Consider the following 13237-nt stretch of genomic DNA (forward strand, 5'->3'; position numbering starts at 1 on the left):
AAGCTATGCCTAACTTCTGACCTGTTACCTCAGCTATGGCACTGACAATACTATTTTTCAAATCAACTTAATAACCTGTCAGGTTGCTGTTGATCAGTGTATCACTTAGGATAAATATGGCTTGAACACTGCATGAGCCACCCATTAGGTCACACTGAATAATCATAGCTTGAGTTCAGCAGTTACTGAAGAGCTTTGCAATAAGCCCCCGCCCTCCCTCAATCAAAACTCTTAAAAAGTCTGTTTTTCTGTAGGTTATATTTAAACTGCTAATCACCAAAGTCATATTTCAGTTTTTGACACTGTCTGTTTGATCTGAATCACATCTCCCATTGCCCCGGTATTCCCTGCAAAGGCTGTCCTGAAGGTAAATGAGGTAATCAGTATGAACAAACTTTGATCTCTTTTGTCCTTGTTAGAGTCGGTTAAGTATATATGCTTCAAAGCTATAGTACTTCACTCTCTCTCATTTCCAAAGGTTTCACGAACTTCATGCGTAGTCCTGCTTGTGACATATTTAACCCACTGCACCATGAAGTGTACCAGGACATGGACCAGCCCCTGTGCCACTACTACATCGCTTCCTCCCACAATACATACCTGACCGGGGACCAGCTCCTGTCTCAGTCCAAAGTGGACATGTACGCACGGGTGCTGCAGGAGGGCTGTCGCTGCGTGGAAGGTGCGTGCTTTGAGCGTGAGTGTGTGTGGGCGCACACGTGCTTTAGTCAGGCATGTCTAGTGTAAATAATGGAGACCTAAAAAAATGCACTCATGCTAATCAGAACTATTTTCCCACTCACTGTAAAGTCATAATCCTCTCTGGTTCCTCCTGATACTTCAAACAGGGAGAGAGATGTGTACTAGCATTTGGGAGGCACACCTCCAGGTGCTGAAAAATTGTGATGAATGTGAAAGTTTTTCTTAGAAAGAGTTTTTTTTCTTTTTGATTAAATAATGGTAAAAATGGTTCAGGATAGATATTTATTTTTAAGATACTTCATGGTCTATCAGTCAACCAATGCTTATTAAATTTCTAGGAGGTTCCTGGGGGTGAGGACACAGATGTAAGATGTGGCTTCTATCTTTAAGGTGCTCACAGTCATTAGAAGGGGTGGACAGTAAAAATCACAGTATGGTGTGAGAATTCCACCAGTTGAATCAAACATGGTTGCGAGGTGATACAGAAAGTGAGGGGTGATGTAAAATACGATGAGAAATCAGTTAGCCTGGGAAGGTAGACTTGGGTCAGCGATAAAGTGTTCTGAGTGCTGTGATAAGGAATTTCAGCTTAAGCTTTTGGTAACGAGGGTCCAGTGGATTGTTTTAATACCTAGAGTGATACGGTCAGACTTGCAGTTTAGAAAGATTGCTTGGGCAGCAGCGTAGGAAGATAATTTTTCTTTAAGATGTATGTTTGTGGCGGGGGAAGGGAGGTGAAACTAGAGCAAGGAGAATGGTGGGAAGGCTATTGAAATGGTTCAAAGGAAAGATCATAAAAGCTTAGACTAGGTGAGAGAGATGCTTATACGGATATTAAAGAAGTAAACTTACAGGACCTGGTGAGCAAAGTAAAGGATATAAGGCTTGAAGGGGAGAGCTGGAATTAATGATGGTGCCATCACCTACTGTGGGGACTGAGAGGAAGAGCATTAATGAGTTCAGCTTTCCATCGGTTGAGTTTATAGTGACTTTGTAATATTTATGTGGACATTTTTATCAGTCAATTAAATAACAATATGTGAACTCAACAGAAGGATCCAGAAAAGATAAAGATTCCACAATTCCGAGTTTTCTGTGTGTTAGTGTACAAGATCACTTACAGAGACCTTCATGTGTAAATGTACATCACAGTGGACAAGATCACTTAGAGGAGTGGCAAAGAGAACAAGGCCTGAGGACTTATGCAGTCCAACCTTTCGAAGCAGAAGGAACAAGGGGAACTGACAAAGACAACTAACACAAAGCAGTCACTTGGACCTAAGGGATGAAATGGTCAAAAATGTCCCATGCAATAGAAAAGTAAAATAAAGACTAAGTGTCCAGTCTGGTTGCATTTGACAGCTGGGAGGTTATTAGTGTCTTTTGTTATATAGTTTTGGTGGCCTTTCAGTGGGAAGGTCAGGCAGCTAATCTGCTGTGAGTTAGTCACTTGGCATTTTTCTGCATTAGGGGAAGACTTAATACAGGGCTGGGGAGCTTTTGAGACTTGGAAGAGGAGGGAATGAGGATTCATTCATTTTGTTTTTAGATGGGGTAGGGGACAAAAAATTTTAAAATGGTTCATGCCTGTTACCCTCTCTTTTCTCAGGATAGTAGGAGAGAACACCATCCACTAAGTGTAGAGTGGGTGGAGGTTGGCTGGGGGATGGGAGGCTTAAAAAGATCAGCAAATAATGAGAAAGGAGTTGACAAGATAAATTGGGGAAGGCCTGGCTAATTTCAAAAACAGTCTTTAACAGAACAGTCTTTTTGTTATACAAAATCTGCATGCTCAGACTGCCCCCCACCCCATTCCCAACAGACTAGGTATAGGAGCAGTGAAGACAGATTCTAGAATTGATCCATGCCTCTGGATTTCCAGGTCGTATAAAATATCTTCAAGATGTTGGTGAGAGCTCTTAAGTAAGTGACAGTAGGTCCATGAACTAGGAAAGGAAATGAAGGGGCCACAAAACGAGGTTAAGAGACTAGAAGACTCAAAGAAACAGAAATACTGAGAATGTCGGCATCACGCATACCATAAACAAGAACAGAGAATTATTATCACAAGGTGGGATTTTGGATATAGTTGAGGTAATGACTGTATGCAGGGCGTGTGGTGGGTGAGCATGATTAGAGTGAAGCAAGGAGCTGTTGGCATTGAGGTCAAGGTTAAGTGACTGGGTAGATTGCCCATATGGACTTTTAAGTCAAAGGATGCTGACAGGGAGATTCAAAGCTAAAAAATTAAAAGATCAAAAATTGGATATTAAAAACTGTAAACCACATACTTAAGTAGAAGAAGAATGCTACGGAAAAGGCACTTGGAAGATGCCAGGAAGGCAGAGATGGATAAAGTGAGGTTTAAAAGTGGGGGGATTTTTTAAATGAATGTAGAACAACAATTGTTTAAAAGTAGCATCCTCATTTTGTGATTTATACAGAAAAAGCATCTGTGGAGAAAGGAAGTAGTACCCTCCCAGGTAAACTGGTTGTTAGCCAAGATAAGGAGGTTGAGGAAGAATTCCAGAGTCTGATGATGAAAGGGGGTTTGTTTACACTGGAATGGAGATTCCATGGAGCAAAGGGGAATTGCTTTTTGGTGGGAGCATACGGGAGTCAGCAGTAGGTAGCAAGTTGTTCTTGGGGTGGTGGAATAGTGTAGGGAGATGAATAAAGCAGTAGGGCAGTGAGATAATACTGGTGAGTAGAGGAGCTCTTCTTTGTCAGATAGTTTCTGGCTTGAAGAATTTTCTGCTACAAAAGTAGCAGATGTAATGTTACAGTAATAGTAGTAGTAATGTTATAAAGGCAAATTGACATATTTTTTAAATGGACAGGTATTAAAAACTATCTGCATACAGAACCATTAGGAACACTACCAATTTAGCACTCTGGAAGTGTATGATTTAAGACATGGCATTTTTGCAGTAGATGCAGAGAACCTACTGACAGTAGTGACTGATAATTGAGTAGCTTAAGCAACTGGATAATGAAGATGCTTATAAAATATTAGCATAAAGGAAAACCTTTCGAGCAACAGAAGGTCTTGAGGTGACATTCTGTTCTCAGCCATTATTCAACCATTTGTTCACTCAGCACTCAAGCAGTTTTACAAGTCTGTCATGCATAGAGATGCCAGGGCACACACCCTTATTGGCTTCAGAGTGATGGTTGCCTATCATTTTAAATGGTGACATTTTCTTGGAGGCCAAATATGGAAAATGACTTCTGGTGACTCCATGAAGTGAAAGTCAACTCCAGGCAGTTTTGCAATTTTGTTACTTCTGTGCCCTGTACTGTTTCCTTTGCTTTTCAGGTCTTTCAGGTGCCCAATCATTTGTTTTTTGATTTCTCTGTCCAAAATCAGTGTCTTACCCAAGCTTAACCATGTTCTAATGATCAACTCCTTACTGAATCAGATCTTCTAATTCTCTGGCATTCCTTGGGCTATTAAGAAGGAAAGTTATCTGATTAAGATAATTATAGTAAGGCACAAATAATTTTTAGTTTTAGCTTTTTCAGGGATCTTTTAATTTTAAAATTAGCTTTTAGAAATTGTGTGCAGCAGATGACATTGAACATGGGCCTTCCCTTGTACCTTCTTTCTTCCTCTTTGCCAGTCACCAAAGTAATAGAAGCTATTGATTTTTGCTCTCCTTGTGTAAAAGGTGTTGCTTGCTCCAGACATTCACACAAACTGAGAAGATGCACAGCTTGGATATAATTGCAAAGGACGTGCAATCTCTCAAATATCTCCCTTGCCAAGCCTGCATCAGCAAACTTCTCCTCTGTTGTTTGGCTTGAAGTTTTCACTATTGGAATAATCTATGACTGGACAGTGAAAGTCAAGCTGCTATTTCTGGAAGGTTTTGTTGAGAAGAAGCATTATACTGTGTTTATCTAGGAGACTTGGTCAGCTTTGTACTTGCTCTGTTTCCTGTCTGAAACTATGGTTGTCACCTTGGCTTTGAATATACTGGGAAGGAACAGGGAAGCCACCATGATTTCGTCCCCTTTTGTGGGCTAGGTTCTGGTTAAGTGCTTTCCATACATTCTTCTTTAATTCTTACAACACTAAGGAAGCTGGAGTAATCTCCCTAAGAAGGCACCCCAATTTGGGGTAGGGTTGGTGGCTCAAGGTCCCATAGCTAGGAAGCTTGGAAGCTGGTATTTGAACCCAAGTTGTCTGACTCCCCCACTTTGCTTCTCCAGGAAGCCTTTGGGGTTTTTGGAAGAACAAGCATTGAATGACATGACCAGCCCAAGGTGGGGGATCAAATAAGGGCCATCAGGTCACATAAGGAAGACTAGGAAGCACAATGCACAGCACAGAGAGGAGGTTGGCTTTAATAGGAGGCATTTGCTTACTTGTGATTAGGCTTGTCATCTAAATATCTAGATGTTCCTGAAGACTTTAGAACTTGATAACATGATTTTTCGTGCTCTCCTGACAATTTCTGTCAGCCCTGTAATTTGAAGATCTTAGTTTACACTTCAAGCTTGGACCTGGAGGCACCAATCTATATACACCCAGTGGTGCTTTATCTACCTTGCTTCTGGATGAAGTTGTTTTTATTCTTAAACAGCTGCAGCTAGGAGTTAAAGAACCTGATTTATAGAATGTAGCAGGTCATGGATTAAAAATTTCAGGTCCCACAGATAATTTTCTGAAGCAGCTTTTGCCAAGTATAGTTCCTAGAGATGGAGAGTAATGATTCTGGACAGTTTTTTCATGGTATTGTGACCTGAAGAATCTCTCCACTTTCAAGCTTCTATTTAGATAATACTGTGTTTTCCATCTCCATTAGTTCAGCTGCAACAATGTCCTCGGTCAGGGTATATATGGTGTCTTGGGGAAGACGAATAAGTCTTTTGTTGGTGAAGTGGGTTTGCCAGCAACTCAGATTGATGACATTTTTTACACGACCTTTCATTTCCCTTGATTTTCAGCCCTAGTTGCTTTATGAATATGGATATTCTGTCCAGGGGATTTTCACTTTCATTGTGGAACTGACGTATTGCTGTTGTAATCGGTTTATAACTTTTCCTGTTACCTCTGGGAGCACTATCAGGGTGAAACATTTTGAGTTCCACTATGAAAAGCTGTCATGTTAGTCTCTCAGCTGGACTTCAGATCTGACCAGCTGTTTGTCAGGGTGCTTTTGGGGGCTTCTAACATGTGGTCTGATTGCAAAAATGGGCCTGGCTATTTTGTGGCTAGGAAATTGGTTAGAGGATTTCTACTTTGCCAACATTCTCATCATAGCACTAGCTCTTACAGGAGCTCTTCATGGCCATTTGAACTTGGCTATGGATGCCATGTGTTCAGATGGCAGCACCATTTGGGGATGTTGCTATCCTCATTTAACAGACAAGTGAAAAAATAGACCTAAAAAGTGAACGTTAGGAGAACCATCCTCAACCATGCATATTCTGCCTGTGTCATAAATGTTAGCAAAAGGGCTCCTTCTTTCATTACCAAAGTAGTTTCTTATGAAGAGATATTTTTGTGTGTACATGACCATCAAGTCAGCTGTGGCATTGCCTCGTCTACTTTGCATTCTTTCTGAAAATATATTAGCTCATTTATGAGAAACCCTCCTAAGCCGTTTTTCTTCTAAAATGGGGCATAAATTGGGGTATATTGTTTAAGTTACATACTTTTGAAACATCTGTTTATTCTTTTCACGCTTATATCCGAAGACAAATTAAAGAATGTCAAGCACATGTCAAAAGAGGGATGGAGCCTCTCTCCCGAGAAGATGCCTTTATATGTTTGACCTCATTTACAGGCCCAAAGGAACAGTATAACACTGTATGATAGCATCCCAAAATATTTGTTCTTAAACTTTGTTTCCAGTATTCCTATGGTTTTAACCTTGAAAGTACTTTCTCCTTTTCCTTTTTCCATTTCCGCCCCCCAAGGATATTTTAATAGGCAGTATTTAATTGATATATGTAACTGTATTAGTTAGGGAACAGACCGCCCCCCCCCAACTCTCATCTATCTAGAGAGAGAGACAGAAAGAGAGAGGAAAGAGACCTTTGACTTTTCTCAGATCTGGTAACTGGGTCCTTATTCCTACTTAGAAGTGATTGACTGACAGTGAGAAATAGTTACCTCATTTAGACACACATTTCCTGTAGGGCTGCTACATTTATTTATGTGACCTGCTAGGTTCTTGTTGGTATTTGAATTTGTGACCCCCTGTCATAAGGAAGGGCAATGTCATGAGATCTGGCACAATTCTATGGGGGATCCTGGTTTAGGATCTAAATCCTTAATCAAGGATTTGACCCTTGGTTGAGATTGAGATAAGCAAAGTGAAAGAGGGCACTTCAGTTGACCTTAAATGAAAGAAGCAAAGGCATGGAAGTAGGATCATATGTGAGGAAGCTTGCCTAACTGGAAGAATAAGTCTGTGAGGTTGGAAGTAGGAGGAAATAAGTTTGACCTGTCAAACAGGAGCTAAGATATTAATTAACTAGTTCCTTTAACAGTTAAGCCTAAATCTCTGTGCCCTAAAACAACTGAAGTTTATTTCTTATGTGAAGTCCGAAATAGCTGTTCTTAATGGGTGACTCTTTCAAGTAGTGATTTAGGGGTACAGGCTCTTTCCTTCTGTGTCTGTGCCATCTTCAGCACGTGACTTCCAAACTCACTGCAGAAGAGAGGGCATGGATAACTGTGGGGGCAGGGTTTCATAAAGCAGACCTGGAAGTGGTGCACATCATTTCTGCCCACATTTCAATGGCCATGTCCTACTGCAAGGGAAGGCTGGGAACTGTAGTCTAGCTGTGAGCTAGGGCGAGAGAGAAAACAGGCTTAGTTGAATGGCTAGCCAGTCTCTAGCGCCAGAGATAGGGGCCCTGGGGTTAAGCAGGCAGGAGCTGCTATAAGTTGTTTATTAATAAATTTAACATAGACCTACTGAGTACATACTATGTGTTGGATGCTATGTTATGCACTGAGTAGGCTTTTGAGCAAAGTAGTGACATGGAGAAAGCAGTGTTTTGAGAAATTAGTCTGGTGGCAAAGTGTAAAACAAGGGAAGGCAAACTCTAAGTTGGGGAGGGTGGTGAGGAAGCTGTTGTCTTTCTCCAGCTGCGGGTCAGTGAGGTTGTCCATACACATAACAGTATCAATAGTATTAATAACAATAATGATTACTGTGTACCATGCAGGTTTATAATCAACTTTTCATGTACTTATAAATCACTCAAACTTATGATTCAAGTCCTGTTCTTAGTCTTCCTTTTATGGATGGGGAAACAATACTTTAAATTATTGAATCATTTGCCCATATTCACATAAATCTTAGCAGGGCCTGAAGATTCAAAGTTAAGAAGTCAATGCTATTTTAGAACTACTGTCGAATTAATCAAATGGAAATAAATCTAATGGAAACATAATGAGTTTAGGAGGACAATGATGAAAAACCCTGTTACTGATTTGAGAGGGTCATTGAAACATTAAAAGACTATAGTAAACTGAATAAGAAGAAGTAAAATTAGAGAAACAACCTGTTAAGAAATATCACTATGCTCAGGCATACTCGATTGGATTTAGATAAGTTTCTAATGAGAGTTCTTGGTAAATGCTAAGCTGCTTGTGTATATGACCTCTTTGTTAACTATAAGCACTTGCAGTAAATCATTTATAATCTCTAATTCCTTATTTTGATAAATATGCCAGAACACTCATTTCGGTCTGACATCTTTGTCATGATCATAGTATGTATAAGCTCAAACAATAAACTTAATACTTGTGCTATTTCCAGAACTATCAGGACACACAAGAAACTTTGGGTTGCTGATGTGACATTCTGTTTTTGGCAGTTGACTGTTGGGATGGCCCCGACGGAGAGCCGGTCGTACACCATGGTTACACGCTCACTTCAAAGATCCTCTTCAGAGATGTTGTGGAGACCATCAACAAGCATGCCTTTGTGAAGAACGAGTAAGTAGAGCAGCAGCTGGGAGCCAGCCTCAGCTGGCACATGCAGCACTGCCTGATGTAACACGGCCACCAAGCCACACACTTCCCTGGAGTCTACATCTCGCTTTCTCCTGCCCTGGTTCTCTCCTTCCTTCCCAACAAAACACCAAGCAAACAAGGGCCGCATGTACATACTTTCTTGTGCTCCCTTTATTCCTTACCCCATTCTCTCTCAAGATGTTGCCTCCTCGAAGCACGTTCTTACAAAGAGTGACCTCAAAATTTCTAAAGCCAGGGTGTACAGAGTGTCTGTAAAGTTTAGAAACACAGCTTACTATACATAATAAATAGCTTATTGGGATTATACTGCAATACAATAAAATAATAATATCTTGGTTTCCAGACTTGCTGGATGTCCTGTGTATACTGAAGCGCCTAGAGTCCTTATGTTACTTGACCCCTCCTTGGCATTTGATAATGGTTATAATTTTCTCCTTAATACTTGCTTTTGGGGGGACTCTATTACAGCATTCTCTCCTCTATTGCTGCCATTGCTTCTCGACCTCTTTCTTTAGCCTACGGTCTTCTAGTCCATTTCCTCACTCCTTTAATAGTCACTATTAGTCCTAAGTTGTTGTCCCATAGATACCTGAAAATTAACAAATTTCATTATTTATTCAGACATTTACTTAGATATTTAAAGTTGCCCACTCTAAGCCAGGCATACTATAAGAGGTTTGGGGAGCCCCAACACTGAGTGAGGATAAGACTCCTACCAGCACGGGGCCTCCACCCCAAACTGAACTCAGCATTTCATTCTGCCAAGCTTCCTCTTGCTCCATTTCCTTCTAGTTAGGAGGGTAGCACTGTTTACCAATGGTTTTACCTAGAAACTGGGAGCCCACTCTCGATTCAGCCAATCTTTTCAATTCTAGTTGCTAAATTATCTTTTGACTCCACTGCCTCCTCTTCATTTTCATTTCTCTTTGGTTTATCCTCCACGCTGGTGTAGTATGTTTCTTTCTGAAAATATAAGCTGATGTTGTAATTCTTAAAGTCCTTCAAAGACTCCCTGTTGTACATGGTCATGCCTTCCGTGCCCTTCAAGGCCTGGCCTCTTCCTGCTCTTCCAGTGTTGTCTTCCACTGTTGCTCCACAGAGACTTGGGCTTCTGCTGTCACTGACTGTCTTCCGGAGGCCCTGGGGAATCTCAGTGCTTTCACAGACCCTACCCTCACTTGTGCCGTTCTCTCTGTCTGAAACACTCATCTCCATTATTCCACCTGCCCAATTCTTGCTTATCCTAGAAGACTGCTTAGGCATTGTCCCTCTGGCAAACTTACCAATACTACAACTGATTTAAATGCTTCTTTTCACTGTCCTTAGTACTCAACATATTTCTATCATATCATACAGCACCTTCTTGCAATTGTTGGTGACTTGCCTCCTTTTAAGTAGTTAGGACCATGAACTCCTTGAAAATATGTGGCTATGTCTTATTCATTCATTTTTAAAAGAAATTAAAAATAAAACTTTATTCCCCCCCCCCCTTTTTTTTGGCTGCTGTGTGCATCTTACAGGATCTCAGTTCCCCAGCCAGGCACTGAACCCAGGCCCCAGCAGTGAAAGCCCAGGATCCTAACCACGAGGCCACCAGGGAACTCCCCCTTATTCATTCTTTATTGCCTAGCCAGTGCCTGCAATATACCAGACATTCAAGAAATGATTTTTACATTAAAAGAGGCAAATTAAAATTACAATTGCAATTGCATGAAATTAATTTTGTAGACATTAGTAGCTTTTAAAATTTCTAACATTTCGTCTTCTCATTAATTAAATATGAAGTTAAAATGCTGTTCTGATAAGAGACACTTGCTGCATAGCAGGTTTGGTTTGTGCTGTCTTCCACATGGAAGAATCCAAGTACTAAATTCTGATGGGTCTTTTTACCCTGATTGCTACTAATCTTAGCCAAGTTGATGAAGTGATTTGCCGTTATTTTCCAACATGTGAAGTAGGGCATTGAGAAGACCTGCTGTCTATGTACTTCGGAGGACCCTCTGGCGACTTGACTATGCTTACTTAAAGTCTGGGGATCCTTAGGAGAAAAGCACTTCAAATTAAAACAGTTAATAATCTTGTTTAGCACATTTTAAAAGTGCAACTTTAGGCTTCCCTGGTGGCGCAGTGGTTGAGAGCCCGCCTGCCGATGCAGGGGACACGGGTTCGTGCCCCGGTCCGGGAAGATCCCACGTGCCGCGGAGCGGCTGGGCCCGTGAGCCATGGCCGTTGAGCCTGCGCGTCCAGAGCCTGTGCTCCACAACGGGAGAGGCCACAACAGTGCGAGGCCCACATACCACAAAAAAAAAAAAAAAATAATAATAATAAAAAAATAAAAGTGCAGCTTTAAGTTCTAGTTGCATCTTTTTTTTTTTTTTTTTTTTTTTTTTTTCCTGGCCGTGCCGCCCAGCATGTATCTTAGTTCCCCAACCAGGGATTGAACTCACACCCCCCTACAGTGGACGTGCAGAGTCTTAACCACTGGACTGCCAGGGAAGTCCCAAACTGAAAATGTTTTTTTTTGTTTCACGTGTGGTTTTTTTTGGCCTCAACACACCACACGTGGAACTTCCCTGACCAGGGATCGAACCCACGACCCCTGAGTGGAAGGGCAGCATCTTAACCACTGGACCACCAGGGAAGTCCTTAGTTTCATCTTTACACCAGGGTTTCTCAACCTTGGCACTATTGACATTTTGGATCAGATAATTCTTTGTTATGGGGAACTGTCTCGTGCGTTGCAGGATGGTGAGCAAATTCGTGACTTCTACTCACTAAACACCAGTAGCGGCCCCCATCCCCAACATTGTGACCACCAAAAATGTCTTCAGACATTGACAAATGTCCCTTTGGAAAGGGTGCCACACAGTCGCCCTAGCCCCTGTTGAGAAGCACTGCTTCATACACCAAGCATCATTAGACACTGATAGCCTTTTTATAAACAGATTGATAATTTAAAAATCCATCACTAGAACTCCCTCATGTGACTGCGCAGACAACTCAGGTTGCTAGTCTGCAGTTTTTCTTTCTTTCTAACACTCTGGGGTAAAACCCATGTGAGGACACAGGATCAAACAGATTATAGTCTGGTAACCAAACCGACCTCAGTCACAAAGGTTCATCTCTCATATTACCTCTGGCATCAGGTTTACTAATGAGGATAGAATGTAATTTCAGGAGGTCACAGCCTGTATTGTGGAGTTTGTGCTTCTCATACAAGTGCATAAATAAAATTTTTTCTCCATATAGACATATTAGGCAACTTAAATATTGGTGTGTCTATTCCGGAAAAAAATTTATTGCCTAGTACTTCAGAAGATATGTGATGGAAACTAGAAAAAAAATGAAAATAAGCCTGAATTTGTTTTTCTGAGGAAAAAACAAAGTCAGAAGAGGAGTAAGGTCATGGAATCGTTGCTGGTTCCTAAGGCTGTCTGTACTAATCGCTCCGTTGGGGTCTCACATTCTCTGCACAGAGCCCTGAGTGCTGGAGGAGAGTGAATGCTTGACTTTTTTTTTTCCTTTCTGAAAGTAAAGACTAGCATATATTTCTATACAAATGATTTTGAAATGCCTGACATAGGACGCTATAAAACACAAAATTTCATTGTGTTATTTTATCCTCAATAGTAATTTTCAAGCTGTGTGTTGAATATATATTTTTAGGGTAGATATCTTCATTTAATGATAGTGGTCTCCTAGATGTTTCTAGACTTTTGAATAAATAAGACAAAATTACCTTATGAGTTTTCTTTCTTTAGGTTCCTTATCTCTCAAAATTTTCTCTTGTATTTTTTCTTGTAAAAGAGACAAAATATATGTACTGTGTGTGTGCATGTGTGTGTGAGGGAGAGAGAGAGCTACAAAATATTAGACTAAGTCATCTCATATGGATTGGTATTTTGTTCACCCCTTATGCCTGGTTAAATATATTTAGCCAGAGGAGTTTGTTATTTTTTTTAATGCATCTCTCATCTTTTTCATTTTAGAAGCATTTTAATGATCACCTCTCTCACAAATACTGTCACTAGGCTTGTAAGAACATAATGAATACAGAATAATCTTCAAAAGTCCCTGTGAGTTTCCGTACTCAACACCTTTACAATGTGCTGCTGTTCTCTCAGGTTCCCGGTCATACTGTCTATCGAGAATCACTGCAGTGTCCAGCAGCAAAGGAAAATTGCTCAGTACCTGAAAGGAATATTCCGAGACAAACTCGACCTGTCATCTGTTAGCACAGGAGACACCAAGCAGCTTCCAAGCCCTCAGAGTTTGAAAGGCAAAATCCTGGTGAAGGTAATTACCTCAGGAATGCAATAAAAGGCACTAATGACCTGCTAAGCCCTCCCTCCCTTAAGGACTGAAAACTGGTTTATCAAGAGAATAATAGTCAATACATGAAGGGTTGTCTAGATTTGTGCATGCACCTTGTTCCAACTTATTTATAGTCATACCTTCAGAAAAAGCTTGTTACTGACTGGCCACGTATTCTGGGATTTGTTTTTATGAAGTGAGAACCTCAGTACTGTAAAC

General features: G+C 40.8%; 1 protein-coding gene across 7 annotated transcripts in view; it reads left to right on the forward strand.

Annotated features, from left to right (window-relative positions):
- Window positions 1-13237, forward strand: part of PLCH1 (phospholipase C eta 1) — a gene marked incomplete at both ends in the record, with an annotated part of 206258 nt that overhangs the window by 135631 nt on the left and 57390 nt on the right. For all 7 annotated transcript variants that reach the window (XM_079704981.1, XM_079704977.1, XM_079704978.1 and 4 more), the window contains 3 exons: window positions 479-682; window positions 8545-8665; window positions 12829-13000. In XM_079704981.1, the coding sequence (XP_079561107.1) occupies window positions 479-682; window positions 8545-8665; window positions 12829-13000 (497 nt within the window). The remainder of the gene's footprint in view (window positions 1-478; window positions 683-8544; window positions 8666-12828; window positions 13001-13237) is intronic.

Source organism: Hyperoodon ampullatus (genome assembly GCF_949752795.1).
Source record: "Hyperoodon ampullatus genome assembly, chromosome: 5".
Lineage (NCBI taxonomy): Eukaryota > Metazoa > Chordata > Mammalia > Artiodactyla > Ziphiidae > Hyperoodon > Hyperoodon ampullatus.